General features: G+C 40.1%; 1 protein-coding gene across 1 annotated transcript; it reads left to right on the top strand.

Moving 5' to 3' along the window:
* Window positions 1-960: 960 nt before the first annotated feature.
* On the top strand, window positions 961-14,110 carry nr1h4 (nuclear receptor subfamily 1, group H, member 4; the record flags this gene model as incomplete). Its single annotated transcript, XM_083763255.1, has 9 exons — window positions 961-1,057; window positions 2,347-2,724; window positions 7,005-7,145; window positions 8,312-8,454; window positions 8,817-8,915; window positions 9,514-9,613; window positions 10,154-10,300; window positions 12,403-12,516; window positions 13,872-14,110. The coding sequence occupies 9 exons, from the start codon at window positions 961-963 to the stop codon at window positions 14,108-14,110; spliced, it is 1,458 nt and encodes a 485-aa protein (XP_083619381.1).
* Window positions 14,111-16,338: the final 2,228 nt, after the last annotated feature.

Genomic DNA, 16,338 nt, shown 5'->3' on the forward strand with positions numbered 1-16,338 from the left:
AGAAGCTGCTATAGTAGCCTAAATGATCATTAGCAATATTGATGGTGCTGTAGCTGAAAGCGTGGACATCAGAGACAGGCTGGAGACATTAGGACACACATCACCTAACAGGAGTAAGTATATGACTTAAATATAGCATGTGAAGTAGTGAGAGACCTATACGAATGTGTTATATGTGCCACTGTGGAGAGGCCTTGCTAGAACGGTTGTGTAGGCTGGGGTTTAGAGCTCCTCGTGGGCTACGTACGGCATCCCAGGGGAAATTAATCAATGTTAATTAAAACAAGAAAAACGGCAAATGAGATTTATAACTGTAGTGATTCATATGCGGCACTGTTTTCACGTGGCTTGATTAACCTCCCATGTTCAATGTGGCCTCGTGACTATTTTGTTTCACCACAGAGGCCATACTGTACGTATTAAGGCTTCAAGGGAACTACATTTCAAATATTTAATATTTTATTTTGTTATTTACCTTTATTTGATAAGCAGCAGGGGGAGATTGTGTAGCCTATTTGAGTGCGTAATAGCAAAATACATATATGTTAACACCTGTAACAGAGAGCATTGTCTCAGTAACACAGTGTCAGCCAGGGAGGTCTTTTGCACCCAACATTCAACATTCCCCCCCACATGGATGCGCAGCGTGTTAACATCTCCATGTGGGAGAGAAGAGGCGTTGATGTAAAAACTAAGTACAACCTGATGTTTAATTACCTTCCAGTGGAATCCAGACATACAGTACATTATACTTCTATACTGTAGCTTCACATAGCTACACGTCTAGACAAATGAGAATTCATATGAAGCTCTTAAAGAGTGGAGACAGAAATGCCATCACTCACACCTCTCACTAATATTGTTCAATGTTTCTGTTTCAGTAGTGGACGAAGGCTTCCTGCTGCTTTGCATCCGATCACGTCTTGTTCATTCTGAGTTGGGCCCCTGTCACCCTCCTGGATGAATGAGTGGGTGGGCCACGATGTCAACGTGGTGGGACCATTACAAATCCCACCCAACGATGGATTCCCCTTGTCAGAGAGCTCACACTTTTTTGGTAAGTCTAAGTTTTGGTACGTGACCTCAGGTGTACTACTATTATGACAACCTCTGACACACATAGACTTGTTCTATGAGTTAAGAGCTGATATCCCAATGTCTAATTTATACTGATTAGGTATTACATATACCATTCAGTAGCCCCTAGAGGCCAGTGAGCTTGTTCCATTGTCCAGATGTGAAAACTTCACACATTACCAGCCTTCTACCATAGTGATGCAAGGAAATGTGACTGTCAGGTTAATGAGTAGCTATGACAACCTTTGCTCCCCTTGGCACTCCTCAAGCAAGTGTCGAGCTGTTCCATTACAGAACTACAGTACTACTGTTCCAGAGTGTTTATAGAAGGGCTTCTCATCAAAGGAAGCAGAGAAAACATGTTTAACGACGATACGTAAACCAAAGGTACGAGCAAACGTAGAGCTTCAGACTAGTTGGAATATTGTGATCAGAGCACAGAATAACCATATGGGTTCTGGGTGACACTGAGATGGCCATGGTCCAGACAAAGTCCTCAGGAGGTCAGTTTATTAATTTGGTTTGATTCTGAACAGAATTTAATGCTATATGGGATTCGACCTTACAGATGACAAGACATGTGTGTTTTGCATAGATGTTAAGGCTACAGTATTTGTATTTGTTTTGTCATTACCCTCTCCTGACTGAAATGCATTATGTCATGAATGGTTTTGAGTCTCTCAAATGATGTGTTAACAATTTACAATTTAGGCATTTAGCACTCTTAATCCAGAGCGATTGACAGTAAGCAAGAACAACACATAGTTCTACTTTTCACCATTGAAATATCTGTTTGTAATGACCGATAGCCCTTTGTCATTTTACAGTGAGAGTGAGTTGTTAATCATTTATAGGTTTATTACTATTCACTGCTGTATCATTATCCAAGGATTGCAGCTTCTGCTGGGACACATTTAATATCATTGAATGAAATCTTCACTGGAAATCCCTCACTACATTTAGAAAAAGATGGACTACTTCCTTGTGAGATGTCCCCATACAGTAGTTTCACCATATGCTGATCCTGTCATAAAACAGACGGATGGTGTTAACCTCCAAATCCCATGATGAAATTCACACAATAACATCTTAAGCATTCACTTAACTCTGAGAGTTGAATCAATGCTCATTATTTTGCTTTGCAGCTGTTGTTAACTACAGTTAACATTGAACTTGTAGATCTGTTATTTTCCCTGTTCATCATACAACAAAGCATGATGGGCTTAAGTGGCCAACACCAGTGGTATTCATCTTATTTCTCTTCCTCAGACATTCTGGCAGACCAAGGGAGTCCACTGCTTCAGGATCCAGACGTTTTGCCCTTCACCGGCTATCCCAGCATGCAGTACTCATCTATGGAGCCGACCATGTGCTCATCACCATACTATTCCACTCACAATTACTACCCCCAGTACAGCGGAGAGGATTGGTACTCACACACAGGGATGTACGAACTGAGGAAGGGGCCGCAGGAGGTTACCTATGCTGCTGAGATGGAGGAGGTAGCTCCTGCACTACCTGCAGGGTGCAAGAGAACCAGGCAAATGTCTCAAGCTGGAAGGATCAAAGGGGAGGAACTGTGTGTCGTGTGTGGGGACAAGGCATCCGGTTACCACTATAATGCTCTCACGTGTGAGGGATGCAAAGGTAAGGTTGTCCCATTATTGAGAGTCAAGTCAATCACATTTACCCTGGCACACCTATTTTGGGCAACTCTCCCTAAAATAAAATAAAATAAATCACACCAGTGTGCCTGTTGCCTGTGATTGGTTAGCTGATTTGCTCGTTTGCATATGACGTAACTTTTCCCTTCAATGTCAATGGCCTTTAATTTACGTCATATTTAGCAGAATTCTGACCTAATTTCTCCGTTCATTGTCAATGGCAAATCTTGAGACGTGTGGGGACAAGATTTAGTGGACATTTGACCTGAATTCCCCTTGCATTGTCAATGGCAAATGTTGAGACGTGTGGGGACAAAAGCTGTTTATAGAAGGGGCTACCGCCCCTTTAAACGACCTATAACATAAAATTCAACTTTTTCTAAATATGTGGTGTTTTTTGGGCTCCCTATGTATCTTCTATCCCCACAAATATGCAATTTTGAACAATCAGGCTTTCTCATATAGGGCTTTTATGAAAATTGCTCTCAGGAACAGCTCAACTGATTTGGTCATATGTGTGATGTCATCAGTATACTTTGCATAATTCCTCCTCTTCTTCAGTCTTCAGTTCCAAATTTGCATTCCACTATGTTTACAATGTTCACTATTGTTGTTTTTCCAAGCTTGCATGGAATCGAAACAAGTCTGGGTTTATCTAGCATCAGCATTATAATGACTCAAATATTAAATAGTATTTAATGTATATGTGTTAGGAGTCAGGAGAAAGTTTGTGTTTTCCTTTTTAATATTTTTATTGGTTTTTGAATTTTTTTTCACATACAGTTACAAACCATTACAAAGGACATACTTTGCCTAACTGACATAACATATAAACAGAGAAAACAAACAATAAAACAACAACATTAGGACAGGGGGGGGGGGGGTTCCTCCATTTCCTCTACACCATCATTCACACCATACCATAGGAAGCAGAACCAAATGAAAAACAAGCAAAAAGAAAAACAATCCAAGATAACCCGAATATTGCACCTGTCTCAAGCCCATTCACATACAGTTTTTTTTTTTTTTTTTTTTTTTTTTTATCCTAGATCTGTCCAAACAATGGGGCATTGGGCTTTTAGAAGGATCCGAGATATTTCAGTAGGGAAATAGTCTAATAGTGGGGCCCACACCTCCTGAAAGGAAGCGTCGTTGCCTCTATGCATTGCACAGAGTCTTTCATGGGGTAGCACACCAAAGATCTCTCTATACCACATTTGTACCGTTGGTGGCTTATCCTTAATCCAGTTTATCAGAATGCATTTCCTGGCTGAAAGTAGAAGTTTATCAAATAGTTTAAATTGTAGGGGTGTCAAATGAATTTCTTTTGATGGGAGTCCCAGTAAGAAAGCTCCCGGATCCTTCTTTATTCTCATCTTAAAAATGTCGCTTAACTCACGTGCCACTTGGCCCCAGAACCTGGATATGCACTTACATTCCCAAAAGTAGTGATAGTAGTTACCCAGATCTGTTTGACATTTCGAACATAAAGGAGATATTGAACGGTCCATTTTGTTTAGCAACACTGGTGTGATGTGTAATCTGTGAAGAATTTTATATTGTGTTTCTCTTAGTCTGTTACAGGTATAAACCTGTAACATAAAAAAGTTTGTGTTTAATAATAATAATAAATTTCTTACAATAAATGCAAGGCTCTGGCCTCCTAATGAGCCAATTGATTGGCATGACAACCCCAGTCGTAGCTAGATTTGGCATATCCCCCATACCTCATGCCAAATTCCCCTGCCATTTGATTAGGTAGTCAGTCCACTTTTAACAGTCAGTTTGCACTTTCAGACATTTCACACAGATTGTCCACAGACATTTACCACTGCACAAGGAATTTCCAAAACTGCCAATCCCCCCCATATGCCCTTATATTGGCATGTCCATATACTGATAACATCAGGGATCTTATTCTCCATATAGGGACAAGGAAGGACAGACAGATATAGAGATCTCCACAAGGGATACAGGCAGACAGACAAATACAGAGATCACGGGTGCTATGACAATAGAATAACGGTCATTGCATAACAGGGTGAGGAATGCATTCCCTACTTTCATTGTTCCCAAACTGCATAGTTCCCAAGTAGTAGGCTGGTGCCCATCAGGCACAGGTCTAGTAATTAAAAATCACACCTGTGTGAAGTGAGGGGCGCTAATATAGGCTATTAACTATAACTATAACTATGATTAGGTGATGTAATCATGTAAAACAAACGGTGTAAAACAAACATTACATTCTCTTTATTGTTAATGGCATTTAATGTTTGTGTTAGGAACAAGATGACGTAAATTTTTCCTTCATTGTCAATGGAGTTTTTTAAACAAACATTGAACTAAAAACAAACATTAAACCTGTATATAGCTCCCCTCAAAATTAGTTAAAATATCAGGTCTACAACCTTGACTATTTTTGCTATTCACCATAAGATTTAACCATAAGTGGTTAAATCAGTTTATTGTTAACCAGTATAGAATGCTTAGCCTTACATGAACTAATAGGTCCCAACAATGAACAACTAAACTCTGATGTCTTAGTTAAATTGTATGGAAAATGTATTTAATTTAATTTTTGAAATAATATAATGTGATATTACTTAACCTGGCTTCCCAGAAAACCAGGGATACACGCATAGTTTAGTAATAGGCCTTTATAAGAGACTCAATTTTAAAGGAACAATATAGCAGAATATAAGCCTAATAATAATAATCTTAAAAAGTATTGAGCAGGCGATTTTGTGTGCAGGTATAGTTATTGCACACCTGTTATATTTTGTGAAATACATTAAAACCCAATTCCATCAACTGTTGGTGAAGTGTCATATACTATATGTTAATTTGTGGAGTAAGTAGCCAGGAGGCTGGCTGATTAAAGGGACAATATTGGTTCGGGCTGGCCTATAGCGGTCTGGGCACCTAGGCTGCTAATCCAGCCTGACAGTGTGTCGCATGTGTTGTACTCTATACAATTTGTTCTTTGTTTGATTAAATGTCAAAAGAAAGATTACTCATATACAATACACACTTCAAGTCAGCTGTCACTATACTTGTAACGATGAACTACTTGACGCAGATCCATAAAGAACAAAGGAGTTGTCCTTGAACTTTGAAACTAGTCAAAAGCAAGAATAACTTTACAACCCGTCTTCATGTAAAAACAAATCCACTTCCAGTATAGTGGCACGCCACCCAAGATGTGGCCTCCAGCAGCTCTCGCTGACGTTTGTTTTATGATGCCGTGGTTTTGCTCTTGTTCCTGCCGAACCACAAGGGGAATGGATATGAGTGTAATTCCACACTGTCAGGTGGGACAATACCAGAAGTGCAGCCAACGGTGTGCCCTGCCATTTGCCTGAGAATTGCTTTAGGTCTTGCTGCCCTGGTACAAAGGCCAGATTGGGTTCCCAACTGCCCTCTCAGCTTTCTGCTGTACTATGTGGGGGGGAACTTGAGCTGTGCAAAACGCTAATGTCTTTCATTGTGCTTAATGTTCTATGTCAGAATGTCTAATAAATGTTCCCAAGTGAGTGCATGTGGGTCACGCACTGCACTCACTTGGGAACAGTATACTCTGGAACATTGCCAGGTGGGCTTGGGGGATCCTATCGATACAATTCTTGGAACATATTGGCCATTTAAATGTTCACTGTTATCGTCTTTACTGTAGTGTACTCAGATTACATTAGCCATATCCATAAAAGCCATAAAAATGACATATCGGTATCGGATCAATCGGTTTTCACCAGCAAAATAAATGAAGAATGTAAAAATTCATCAATGAGTTCAATATAAAGTGTCTAGTACCTAGTCTAGAACAAAAGCCAAATAAAATACGATGTAAAATCTTAAGTAATTCATTCTGTTGTGAATACAGACACTTGGAAAAGAGTATAGGCTATTTATTGATTGATTGAATACTTTATTAACAGGCTTTGGGCCAAGCCCTATATGGCCTAGGCTTGTTTCCATTGTGGTCCTCTGTATAATATCGGGACTTGGTCAGAATTGGTATCGGCAGATATGATAATCGGAGATTGGATATCGGTCATAATTTCACAATTGTGCACCCCTAATATATAATATATATAAATATATAACCACGATTCATAATATATACTATCTCTTTATGTTCTTTACTTCTTTTGTGTATTCTATTTTTAAGTTCCTAAATGTCTTTCTGTGAATGTCATGCGACAGAGCATAATTTAGGCATAAATCACACTCATGATAATGAAACATTTTGCTAACCATGTTCAGGCTTCTTCCGACGAAGTGTAACAAAGAATGCTGTGTACAAATGCAAGAGTGGAGGAAACTGTGAAATGGACATGTACATGCGCAGGAAATGCCAGGAGTGTCGACTGAGAAAATGCAAAGAGATGGGCATGCTGGCAGAATGTGAGTAGGCTACTGTTGGCATACTGTAAGATAGAGGACAGTTGAATAATGTCATCATGAGCATGGAAATCAAGCAAACGTTAATTAATTTCACAAATTTCACAAAATCTATAGACATACATACAATCTTTATTGTAGTCACTTTCAACCTGGCGTCTATATTTTGGGCATGCTATCATAAGTGATACATTTTATTATTAGCGCCCTGCAAGTAAACAGAGGTGTGAGATTTTGACAAAACAATTGAAAACCTAATATTGGGCTCTCTGTCTCTCCAGTTCTTTAGTAAGGTACACCAATCAATTATAGGAGAAATAACTCATTCATTAGCTCCAATTGTATAGTGTTCCAGTTCCAGTATCCTGCTGTATGAGGTATCTCTCCTGATTGTGAATTTTACATTCATTAATGTTCAAAAAAGGGTCAAATGCCTATATTCCCATTGCAATTATTATTATGGAAATAATTTGTCAATTGACAATGATTATTATGGGAATAATTAGACAATTATTTGAGCAAAAACTTAAATCTCTCACAGCATCTTAATGGTAAAACAAAATACTAATAATAGCCTACAAAATTACTCACGTGGAAAATGTATTTAACTATTTCTTATTATAGTAGCCGTAATTTAATGATCTCATGTTATCCTGAAAATACACTTTATAATCTTTTTTGTTTATTTGCCCGTTGTCCTGGGCTGAGCAACTGGGGAAACTGGCAGGAAATCAGGAGTGTTATTTTAACTTTAAAACAAGTAAAAGAAACTGCATACGCTCAGAGTTAAATGAACACTCTGGATTTACTGTGTGTATTTGTAGTTGCCATTGGTAGATAGTAGGACAGAGGGAGCTCCTGTTGCTCATAAATAGTGCAGGGAAGTTGTGATGAATATTGCAAGGTGGTTTGACGGGTGTGCCGGTTAGGGTCCTGGAGTTCTGTATGTGAATCTGAGACATGCAAGTTTTGACGCGGTTGACAGCTGTTTACATAGTGTTTACTTGAGTTGGAGTATAAAAATGTAAATTTAATGGTCAATTTGTTCACAGTAATTGTATTACATTTTGCTGTGTAGATTAGAATCACTGCTGGGAAAAATAATAATAATACAAAAACAGTTGTGAGGTATTTAACACATAGTGTAAGGTTTTTGTCACTTTTGGCAGGCTTGTTGACAGAGATCCAGTGTAAATCTAAAAGGCTGAGGAAGAATACCAAGGCCTCCCCTGGAGAATCCACTGGTGATGACACAGAAGGTACAGACATTGGAGACAACAAACAGGTTACCTCCACAACCAGGTTATCAAAGGTAATCACAACCTGTTGCTTTCTCCAGATGGGACACAGACAGTCACTGGAAATAATGTTCAAATGTATTTGATGTGGATGATGACGTAAAAGCCTAGCCTGGCTAATAAGCCAGACTAATATCACACAACACTGTAGTTTTTTTGTAATTTATTTTGCCAACGGCTGATTCGGTCTAGTTTATTAGCCAGGCTAGTAAAAGCCCTCACTGACTGTGTTTGGGATTATTCTTAATCTCTTAACCTTGCACTTCATAAATATTACATCGGTTCTAATGCCTGCTGAGGTAACTGATAGATCATATAACACTAATGCCCCAACTTTACAAATTGTGACAAACTTATGTTGTTCTTTTTCATCCAGGAAAAGGTTGAACTCACTCAAGAACAGCAAACGCTATTGAATTTCATAGTAGATGCATACAACAAACATAGAATTCCTCAGGATATGGCCAAAAAACTGGTATGTTACTCTTGACAACATGTCAGTTTTTCATTGTGCTTTCTTCTGTTTGTAGTTCAAGCAATGAGATCTCACACCACGACCTATATGCTTGGTATACAAGGGGGTATCATAAAGTTAATATCATTTGCCTGAGATTAACAGACACAAAACGCCACTGTTCTGTTCACTAGCAAGGACCACACCACCAATGACGTTTAACAGATTTTATTGCTGGCAGGGGAAGAAACAGATCATGAACACAACATGGGAAAACATGACATTGAGGGTGGCGACGGCCACCAACGACGAACTTTAAGTCGAGATGGGGAGGCCTCGGGGGTCCGGCATGCTCCCGGGCACGGCGAACCCCCGTCAGGGACCTATAAAGGAGAGGGAAAGGTTAGAGAGGTGACCTGATTGGAGGTGGCTTGATAGAGGTGGAGTTGGCCGGATTGGAGGTGTGGTCCTGCTCCTGAACTTCAGCTGTGAGCTCCATGTAGCATAGATTTCTGCTGGTGGAGCTTATGCAACTTTTGCCTTATCAGCATGTCCTCTGTCTCACTGTCTCAGCCTGATCTCCCTGTTTCATTGACGTGTGTTCATATTGTCTACCCAGCTCCAAGAAGAGTACAATGCAGAAGAAAACGTCCTCCTACTGACGGAGATGGCAACGAGTCATGTACAAGTCCTTGTGGAGTTTACTAAAAACATTCCAGGTATAATAAATATATTTTGGGTGGAATAATATTTGACTACATCAGTCGTATGCCTTTATTAGTAGCCTAAGATTATGATTCTTAGATCTCGCTGTTGTACACACCAAAATCCATAGTCTTAACCAGATGAACCCTACAATCCTTATTGTCGACATGTCATAATAGGTGAAAATATACAACCATTCTGTGAAATACCAGATCTGCAAGCTCACAGCCTGTTGCATTGCAACGTCACGTGTTGTGAACTTGTAGATTTGTTATTTTTGGCAAAGAGATTTGAAGGACAGCAAGCTCCAAAACCGGATGGGACCAAGTACAGACGATGTACACTACTGTATAGGTATAGGGTTTACAGTAAAGTGGTTAATTTATCTGAAAGCGTAGAACTGTATACAGTACAGGACTCAGTTATATGTTCCATGCATACTACAGTGCAGTATGGGAGTGGATTGATATAGTGATATCAGTGGTTACTGGTAGCAAAGGCCATAAGGTGTGTGGTAAGGTGTAAAGAATGGTACTGTATGGTCTCTCTGGCAGGTTTCTTGGCTCTGGACCATGAAGATCAGATTGCACTGCTAAAAGGCTCAGCTGTGGAGGCCATGTTTCTGCGCTCGGCTCAGGTCTTCACCAGAAAAATGCCCCATGGACACACAGAAGTGCTAGAGGACAGGATACGCAAGAGTGGTGAGACCACCTAGAAGGAAACATTTAATGATTTGCTACAGTATAATAATATTATCACAGTTTAGTACGGTAATTTTGTGTACACAAATGGCCTTCAAGATCGCATGACCATCACCAAAATACAGTCACAATTGGAATTGGTATGACAAATATATAGACAAATATATTATGACAGATATAAAGTTACTTTATTGTCATATTGACGTTATGTAATCTGTACCTTACTTGAGAAGGCTTTACTCAAGACTAGAAAAATCCTTTCATTATACTTTCTACTCAAAACTTTATTTTCCAAAAAGACTTGTCACTCTAGAGTCTAGAATTCACAGAAGGGTTATTCTTGGGAAATTATTCGCAAAATTCACACATCAGGCAACTAACAAACCCAGCACAACAATAATCCAATCCTCTTATTATCATACAAGTATCGTTCAAGTATTTTATCTCTCGAGTATCGCGCGATGTCTGACATCTTTCTACCAGCCACTTACATACAACAGGTGTTATCCCCGTGGGCACAATCGTTATGCGATGCTTAACCTATAGCACGTCTCCCACCAATTATGCCGGCCAATCACAATTTGTGTCTTCACTTTTCTGTCCTCACTTTTGTCTTTAATGTTTTACTTTTACTTGAGTAAGGAATATGTCACTTCTGCTACGTCTGTAGAAAATAAATACTCATATGTTGATGTGTGACCTTCAGAGACCTTCAGCCCTCTTTTCCATCTCGTGCAGCAGACATCAGTGACATCCTGAGGGGTCAATGTGCAAGCTGAAACACCCAAGTCTAGGCAGGTTTATCGTGCATAATTGATTCGCTTGCATCTGATGATGCAGCTGGGAGCTGTGTTCTGACCTGTTGATTCCAGCCTGGGTGTGGATTACACATGCAAGCCGACCCTTGTTGGGTACAGTTTCATTCTGTTGTGAGTCTGGGCACTGTCTTATGTCCGTAGAGGAGGTTTTACCAGAATCTACCACAGCTAGCCTATCAGAAATATGCTGTACCTATGTTCGGTATGCTGACACGCATGACATGTATCATAATCATAAACTAGTACATCTCTCCTTTGCAGCCCACAATGTTTACTTTGTATGATGGCTTTACCCAGTATTGAGTCTATACATTCACATTCGTTGCCACTGTTTTATGAATTAATGTAGGCCAAAGTATTTAAAAGAGTGTTACTTTCTGGTGCCTTCTGAGGTGTCTCATTGACAGACCAGAGTGGACGGCTGAATTGATAGTTGCAGGGACTCAGGGAGGGCTGGAGACATGATTCCTCCAGTGCAGGTCTGGTCTAAATTGTAGGGCTGAGAAATATTCACGCCAAGCTGCCAGAGGAAGTTATTGTTCCTTATCGAAGGGTGCTATTGTTGCACATGTACTGAATGAAATAATTTGAGAAGGCTATACTTTGAAGTTATTTTTTAATCCAATGAGTAGAGAACCATGAATACTTAAATATTCTTGTGATCTCACCTCTTCCTTTAGAATATTTCACATATCTATATTTACAGCAGATTTTCTCTAAGTGAAACAGATCTTTCCCCAATGCTTCTGCTGATGGATAACTGCCATTAAATATTCACTGTTGATAAGTCTGTCTGTCTGTCTGTCTGTCTGTCTGTCTGTCTGTCTGTCTGTCTGTCTGTCTGTCTGTCTGTCTGTCTGTCTGTCTGTCTGTCTGTCTGTCTGTCTGTCTGTCTGTATGTCTGTCTGTCTGTCTGTCTGTCTGTCTGTCTGTCTGTCTGTCTGTCTGTCTGTATTTATCTATATACAGAGATGCGAAACCAGTTGAACCAGTAGGCTACCATAGTACCAGTATTGAGGTTAGGCAGACAACACACATTTGAGTGTAGCTGCATTGGGAACTCTTTATATTGTTATGGCTGAGTCATGGTGACATGGTGTCAGAGGTCGGCAGAAGAAGTACTTCTCAGTGTACACTGTACAGTAGTGTACTTGATATAATCCAGTTGCTTTTGGAGATACAGGACAGACTTGGGAGGAGCACACTTGATCGCTATGAACTGTAAATGCGCCTACTCTTTTTTTTTAAATATCATGGCATAAACACGTGTATATCTTTCTGCAGGTATATCGGAGGAATTCATCACACCCATGTTCAATTTCTACAAAAGCATTGGTGACCTCCAGATGATGCCAGAAGAGCATGCTCTACTCACGGCCATAACTATCCTGACACCAGGTCAATATCAAATGTCCTTATACAGATATTCTGTTGCCATTGTTTGATATATTATTTAACAGTCAATCAAGTCAATTCTTGATAACCAAATCCTTGATTTACAATAACAGCCAGAAGAAACACATTTGTTCATATAAACTACTACTCCTACTCCACACCCACAACACCAGAGGGAGTTCAACAAACCATGTGCAACCCAGATTCGGCACAAACAAGGGACTAAATTAATTTCACTCCTATGCCTCAAAATGTGGAACACCCCACCAACAGTCATTAAGACATGTGAATCCTACATATATACATACATATACAATACATTTGACTCCTTCAAAACCGCTCTCAAGGGAACCGCAATTCGAAACCCCCGTAAAAGTCTGAGTCCCCACCCCCTTTTCCCTCACTGTATATTTTCTCCCTTTTTACCTCCTTTATGATGATTTCCCGTTTTGTTTTTGAGGGGCGCCATTGACAAATTTACGTCATTTGTAGAAGGTCCTGGGTTCGATTCCCGCTCGGGACGCTGTGGGTGCTGGCGGCGTGTTTCCTCCTCCGCGTCATCAGTGCCCATACCCGAAGGCGGGGTTGGCGAAAGGGCCTTTCTGTGTGGAGTTTGCATGTTCTCCCCATGTCCCCTAGGGTAGGTACCCTCACAAAAAACATGCAGTAATCCTGGTCACTAAACTGCCTCCCCCTGGCCAGCCGGGGCGCCTGATGGAGGGGAAAGGAACTTGTTGGAATAACGTGTTCCTTCCACGCGCTACGTCCAACCAGGGAAACTCCCCCTGTCAGGTGTAAAGGAGCAACTTGGACACTCAGGCATGAAGGAAGCATGAGTTCAAGTCCGTTGCTCTCCCCTTGTCCCCCATATATGGGAACTAGGTTGGTGGAGGGTGTGTAGAGCCCAGGATCACATTAGATGATTGACACAGGGGTGAAAAATGGGTTACAAAATCGTGGGATAAAATATATATATATAAAAATAAAAATAAATGTAGACGAGCAAATCGGCTAACCAATCAGATGTCGGTGGGAATGCTTGGCCAATAAGGGACTACCATTCTTGATGATGATGTACGATGATGTGCGATGATGATGAGCGCCCCTCACTTCACACGGGTGTGATTTTTTATATAGAAGTGTATATTTGTAGGTCTCTAAATGTTCTGATGAATTGAAAATGGTGGACCCTATTGTAAACAAGTGTAATGCTTTATGGTGTCGTCCACAGTTAACAGTTTTTGTATTGAGATTTGCTTCAAATGTACCTATTCTGCATACTGTTAATAAATACTTCAATCAATCAATCAATCCTAATATAGACTGAATGCTGTTGTTCCATTTGTGTTCTCCTGCAGATCGACCATATGTGAAGGATCAGCTGGCGGTGGAGAGACTACAGGACCCCATGTTGGACGTGCTGAGAAGGTTTTGTGCCCTGCAGCATCCACAGGAGCCACAGCACTTTGCCCGTCTGCTGGGGCGGCTAACTGAGCTGAGAACACTCAACCACCACCATGCAGAGATGCTCGCATCCTGGAGGATGAGCGACCACAAGTTCACACCGCTCCTCTGTGAAATCTGGGACGTACAGTGACGTATGATGGGGCAAAGCAGCTGGGATAGGTGGAGTGGGGAGAGGGGTTTTGCCAGTGGATGGATGGACATAAGGTTTAAATGAACATTTCAAGTTGAGCAACAATGTCATGCTCCTCCTCAGTGTTGCGCTTTAATACGTATAGGCTATGTAATCACTTGGTGAAAAACATGGGACATTTTGCCTGAGGCTTACCAGACTAAAACAATGTAATATAATGTTATTGATATATTGACTCCAAGGCCAATGAAGTATATTTAACTAATTGTATTATTTTATTCTACTGAGTATTCTTTTTCTTGGCTTATATTACAATCTGATGTAATGTATGTTTTGTTCTACAAACTCAGCTTCCAACAAAATGTGTTTATTACTGAAAATGCAAACGTTATATATTCTGGTTTATTTTGTTTTTGAAAGATCATTGTTCAAACCACTATATGCCTAAATAACACCTGGACATTAGATACAAAAGTATTTCTTGTTCCTCATCCACTTTGATGGAACAATTATCACATTAAAACTGTCGTGAACTACCATGAATCAAGTTAAAGGACAACTTTGGTTTTTTACAACAAGGGCTCATTTATTAGTGGGGGGTGTTTTTTGCTTCTTCTTTTTTTTAGGCTATTTTTGTCCACGCAAGCCCAAAGTCATGGAGATCAGGGTAGAACCTTTGCCCAAAAATGTTCACATCGTCCTGCTGTTATACTATAACAGGACGCTATAACAGTTGGCCACGGTGGCCGAACGGTTTGCGGAGCAGTCTTGATACCAGAAGGTCACCACTCACCAGTTCAAATCCCCGGACCGGCACGTTAGAATTACCACCGCTGAAGTGCCCTTGAGCAAGGCATTGAACCCCTACCATGAAATGTTCTATGAGCAGGGTGTGGCTGTATACAAGCATCTCGAGCTTAGTCCACTTCCCTGGGTAAACAAAGAACTTTGCTTTGCCGAACACATCAATGTGTGTCCCTATGTATACGTACGTTTAGAGCTTCACACTGAACAGCTGCATGATGTGAAGCTGGGTTTTTAATAGCCATTACGTGATTTTGGTTGTGACAGTACAGTACAGTACAGTCAGTGACAGTACAATACAGTACATTACAGTAGAGGGACCCCCTGGGGACCCCCACATGGTAACTCTGTAATTTCTCAACTGTTTCCGACGCGGGGCGGCTCGTCGGAACCGGGCCGGCACCCTGGCCGCGTTCCTGTTGGTCTGGAAGTTCTGGGGACCCCCACACGGAGTTGCACCACCAGTTCACACGGGTGTAATTTTTTGTATTACTCAGATGTTGTCCAAACATCACGCAAATTGGTACACATTATCTCTATATAGTCATGTGATCGAGACATCTATCAGATTTTTCATATTCCATCCTGATTGGCTAATTGGCTTCCAACATTTGCAGGCATGGTCCGTTTTGTACAAAATGCCTCAGATCGTTAACGCAGCTTCCGATTGCCGTGAAACTTTGTACGCACATCCCCACTAGGTCAAGGATGAAATGCCACAGAATCCAGTGAAAAGATGTTGATTGGAAGACCTACAGTTTAAGAGTTAACTTGAATCTGCCTGTTATAGTGCCACTGTGAAGCTTGTTTGAAAAATGTATGCTGGCATTTTTCAAACCAGCTTACTGTGTAAAAAAAAGGAAAAAAAAAAAACAATTACCCGAATACCACCGCCCCTCCCTCAGTTACAAATCACAATAGAACTTATAGAAAGCAATACTTTTAATTATTATCATTACAAACTAATAAAAAAAACAGTTGTCCTTTAATGTTAAAATTAACATTAGTGTCTTTATTTTGAAATACAATATTACTCCACTGGGTATTTTCCCACATTACAAGAAGAACATGTTCTTCTTATCTAGAATACTCAAAAAGCAGACATAATACACATACTGCATCAATTTCATCAGGTTGGTACATGTCAATTTCTGATTGTGGTAAACCTGTATAGCAGGTGGTATGTAATGAGCATCACATAATGCAGTATAAAGAAAGATACTTAATTTGCAACACAAAGTATTTATTAATATAACATAATAAAAGTGATTAAGTATATGTATAAATCATGTTCTTACATCTATCATCATATAAACTATACATTATGTACAAATTATTTCCATGTGATGACCCAAAAACATATTTTGTTTCTGTATATTTTGACATCTTGTGTCAGAACATTAGGATGTCAGGTCTTCCACCAA

Source organism: Protomyctophum parallelum (genome assembly GCF_964188405.1).
Source record: "Protomyctophum parallelum genome assembly, chromosome: 4".
NCBI classification, from domain to species: domain Eukaryota; kingdom Metazoa; phylum Chordata; class Actinopteri; order Myctophiformes; family Myctophidae; genus Protomyctophum; species Protomyctophum parallelum.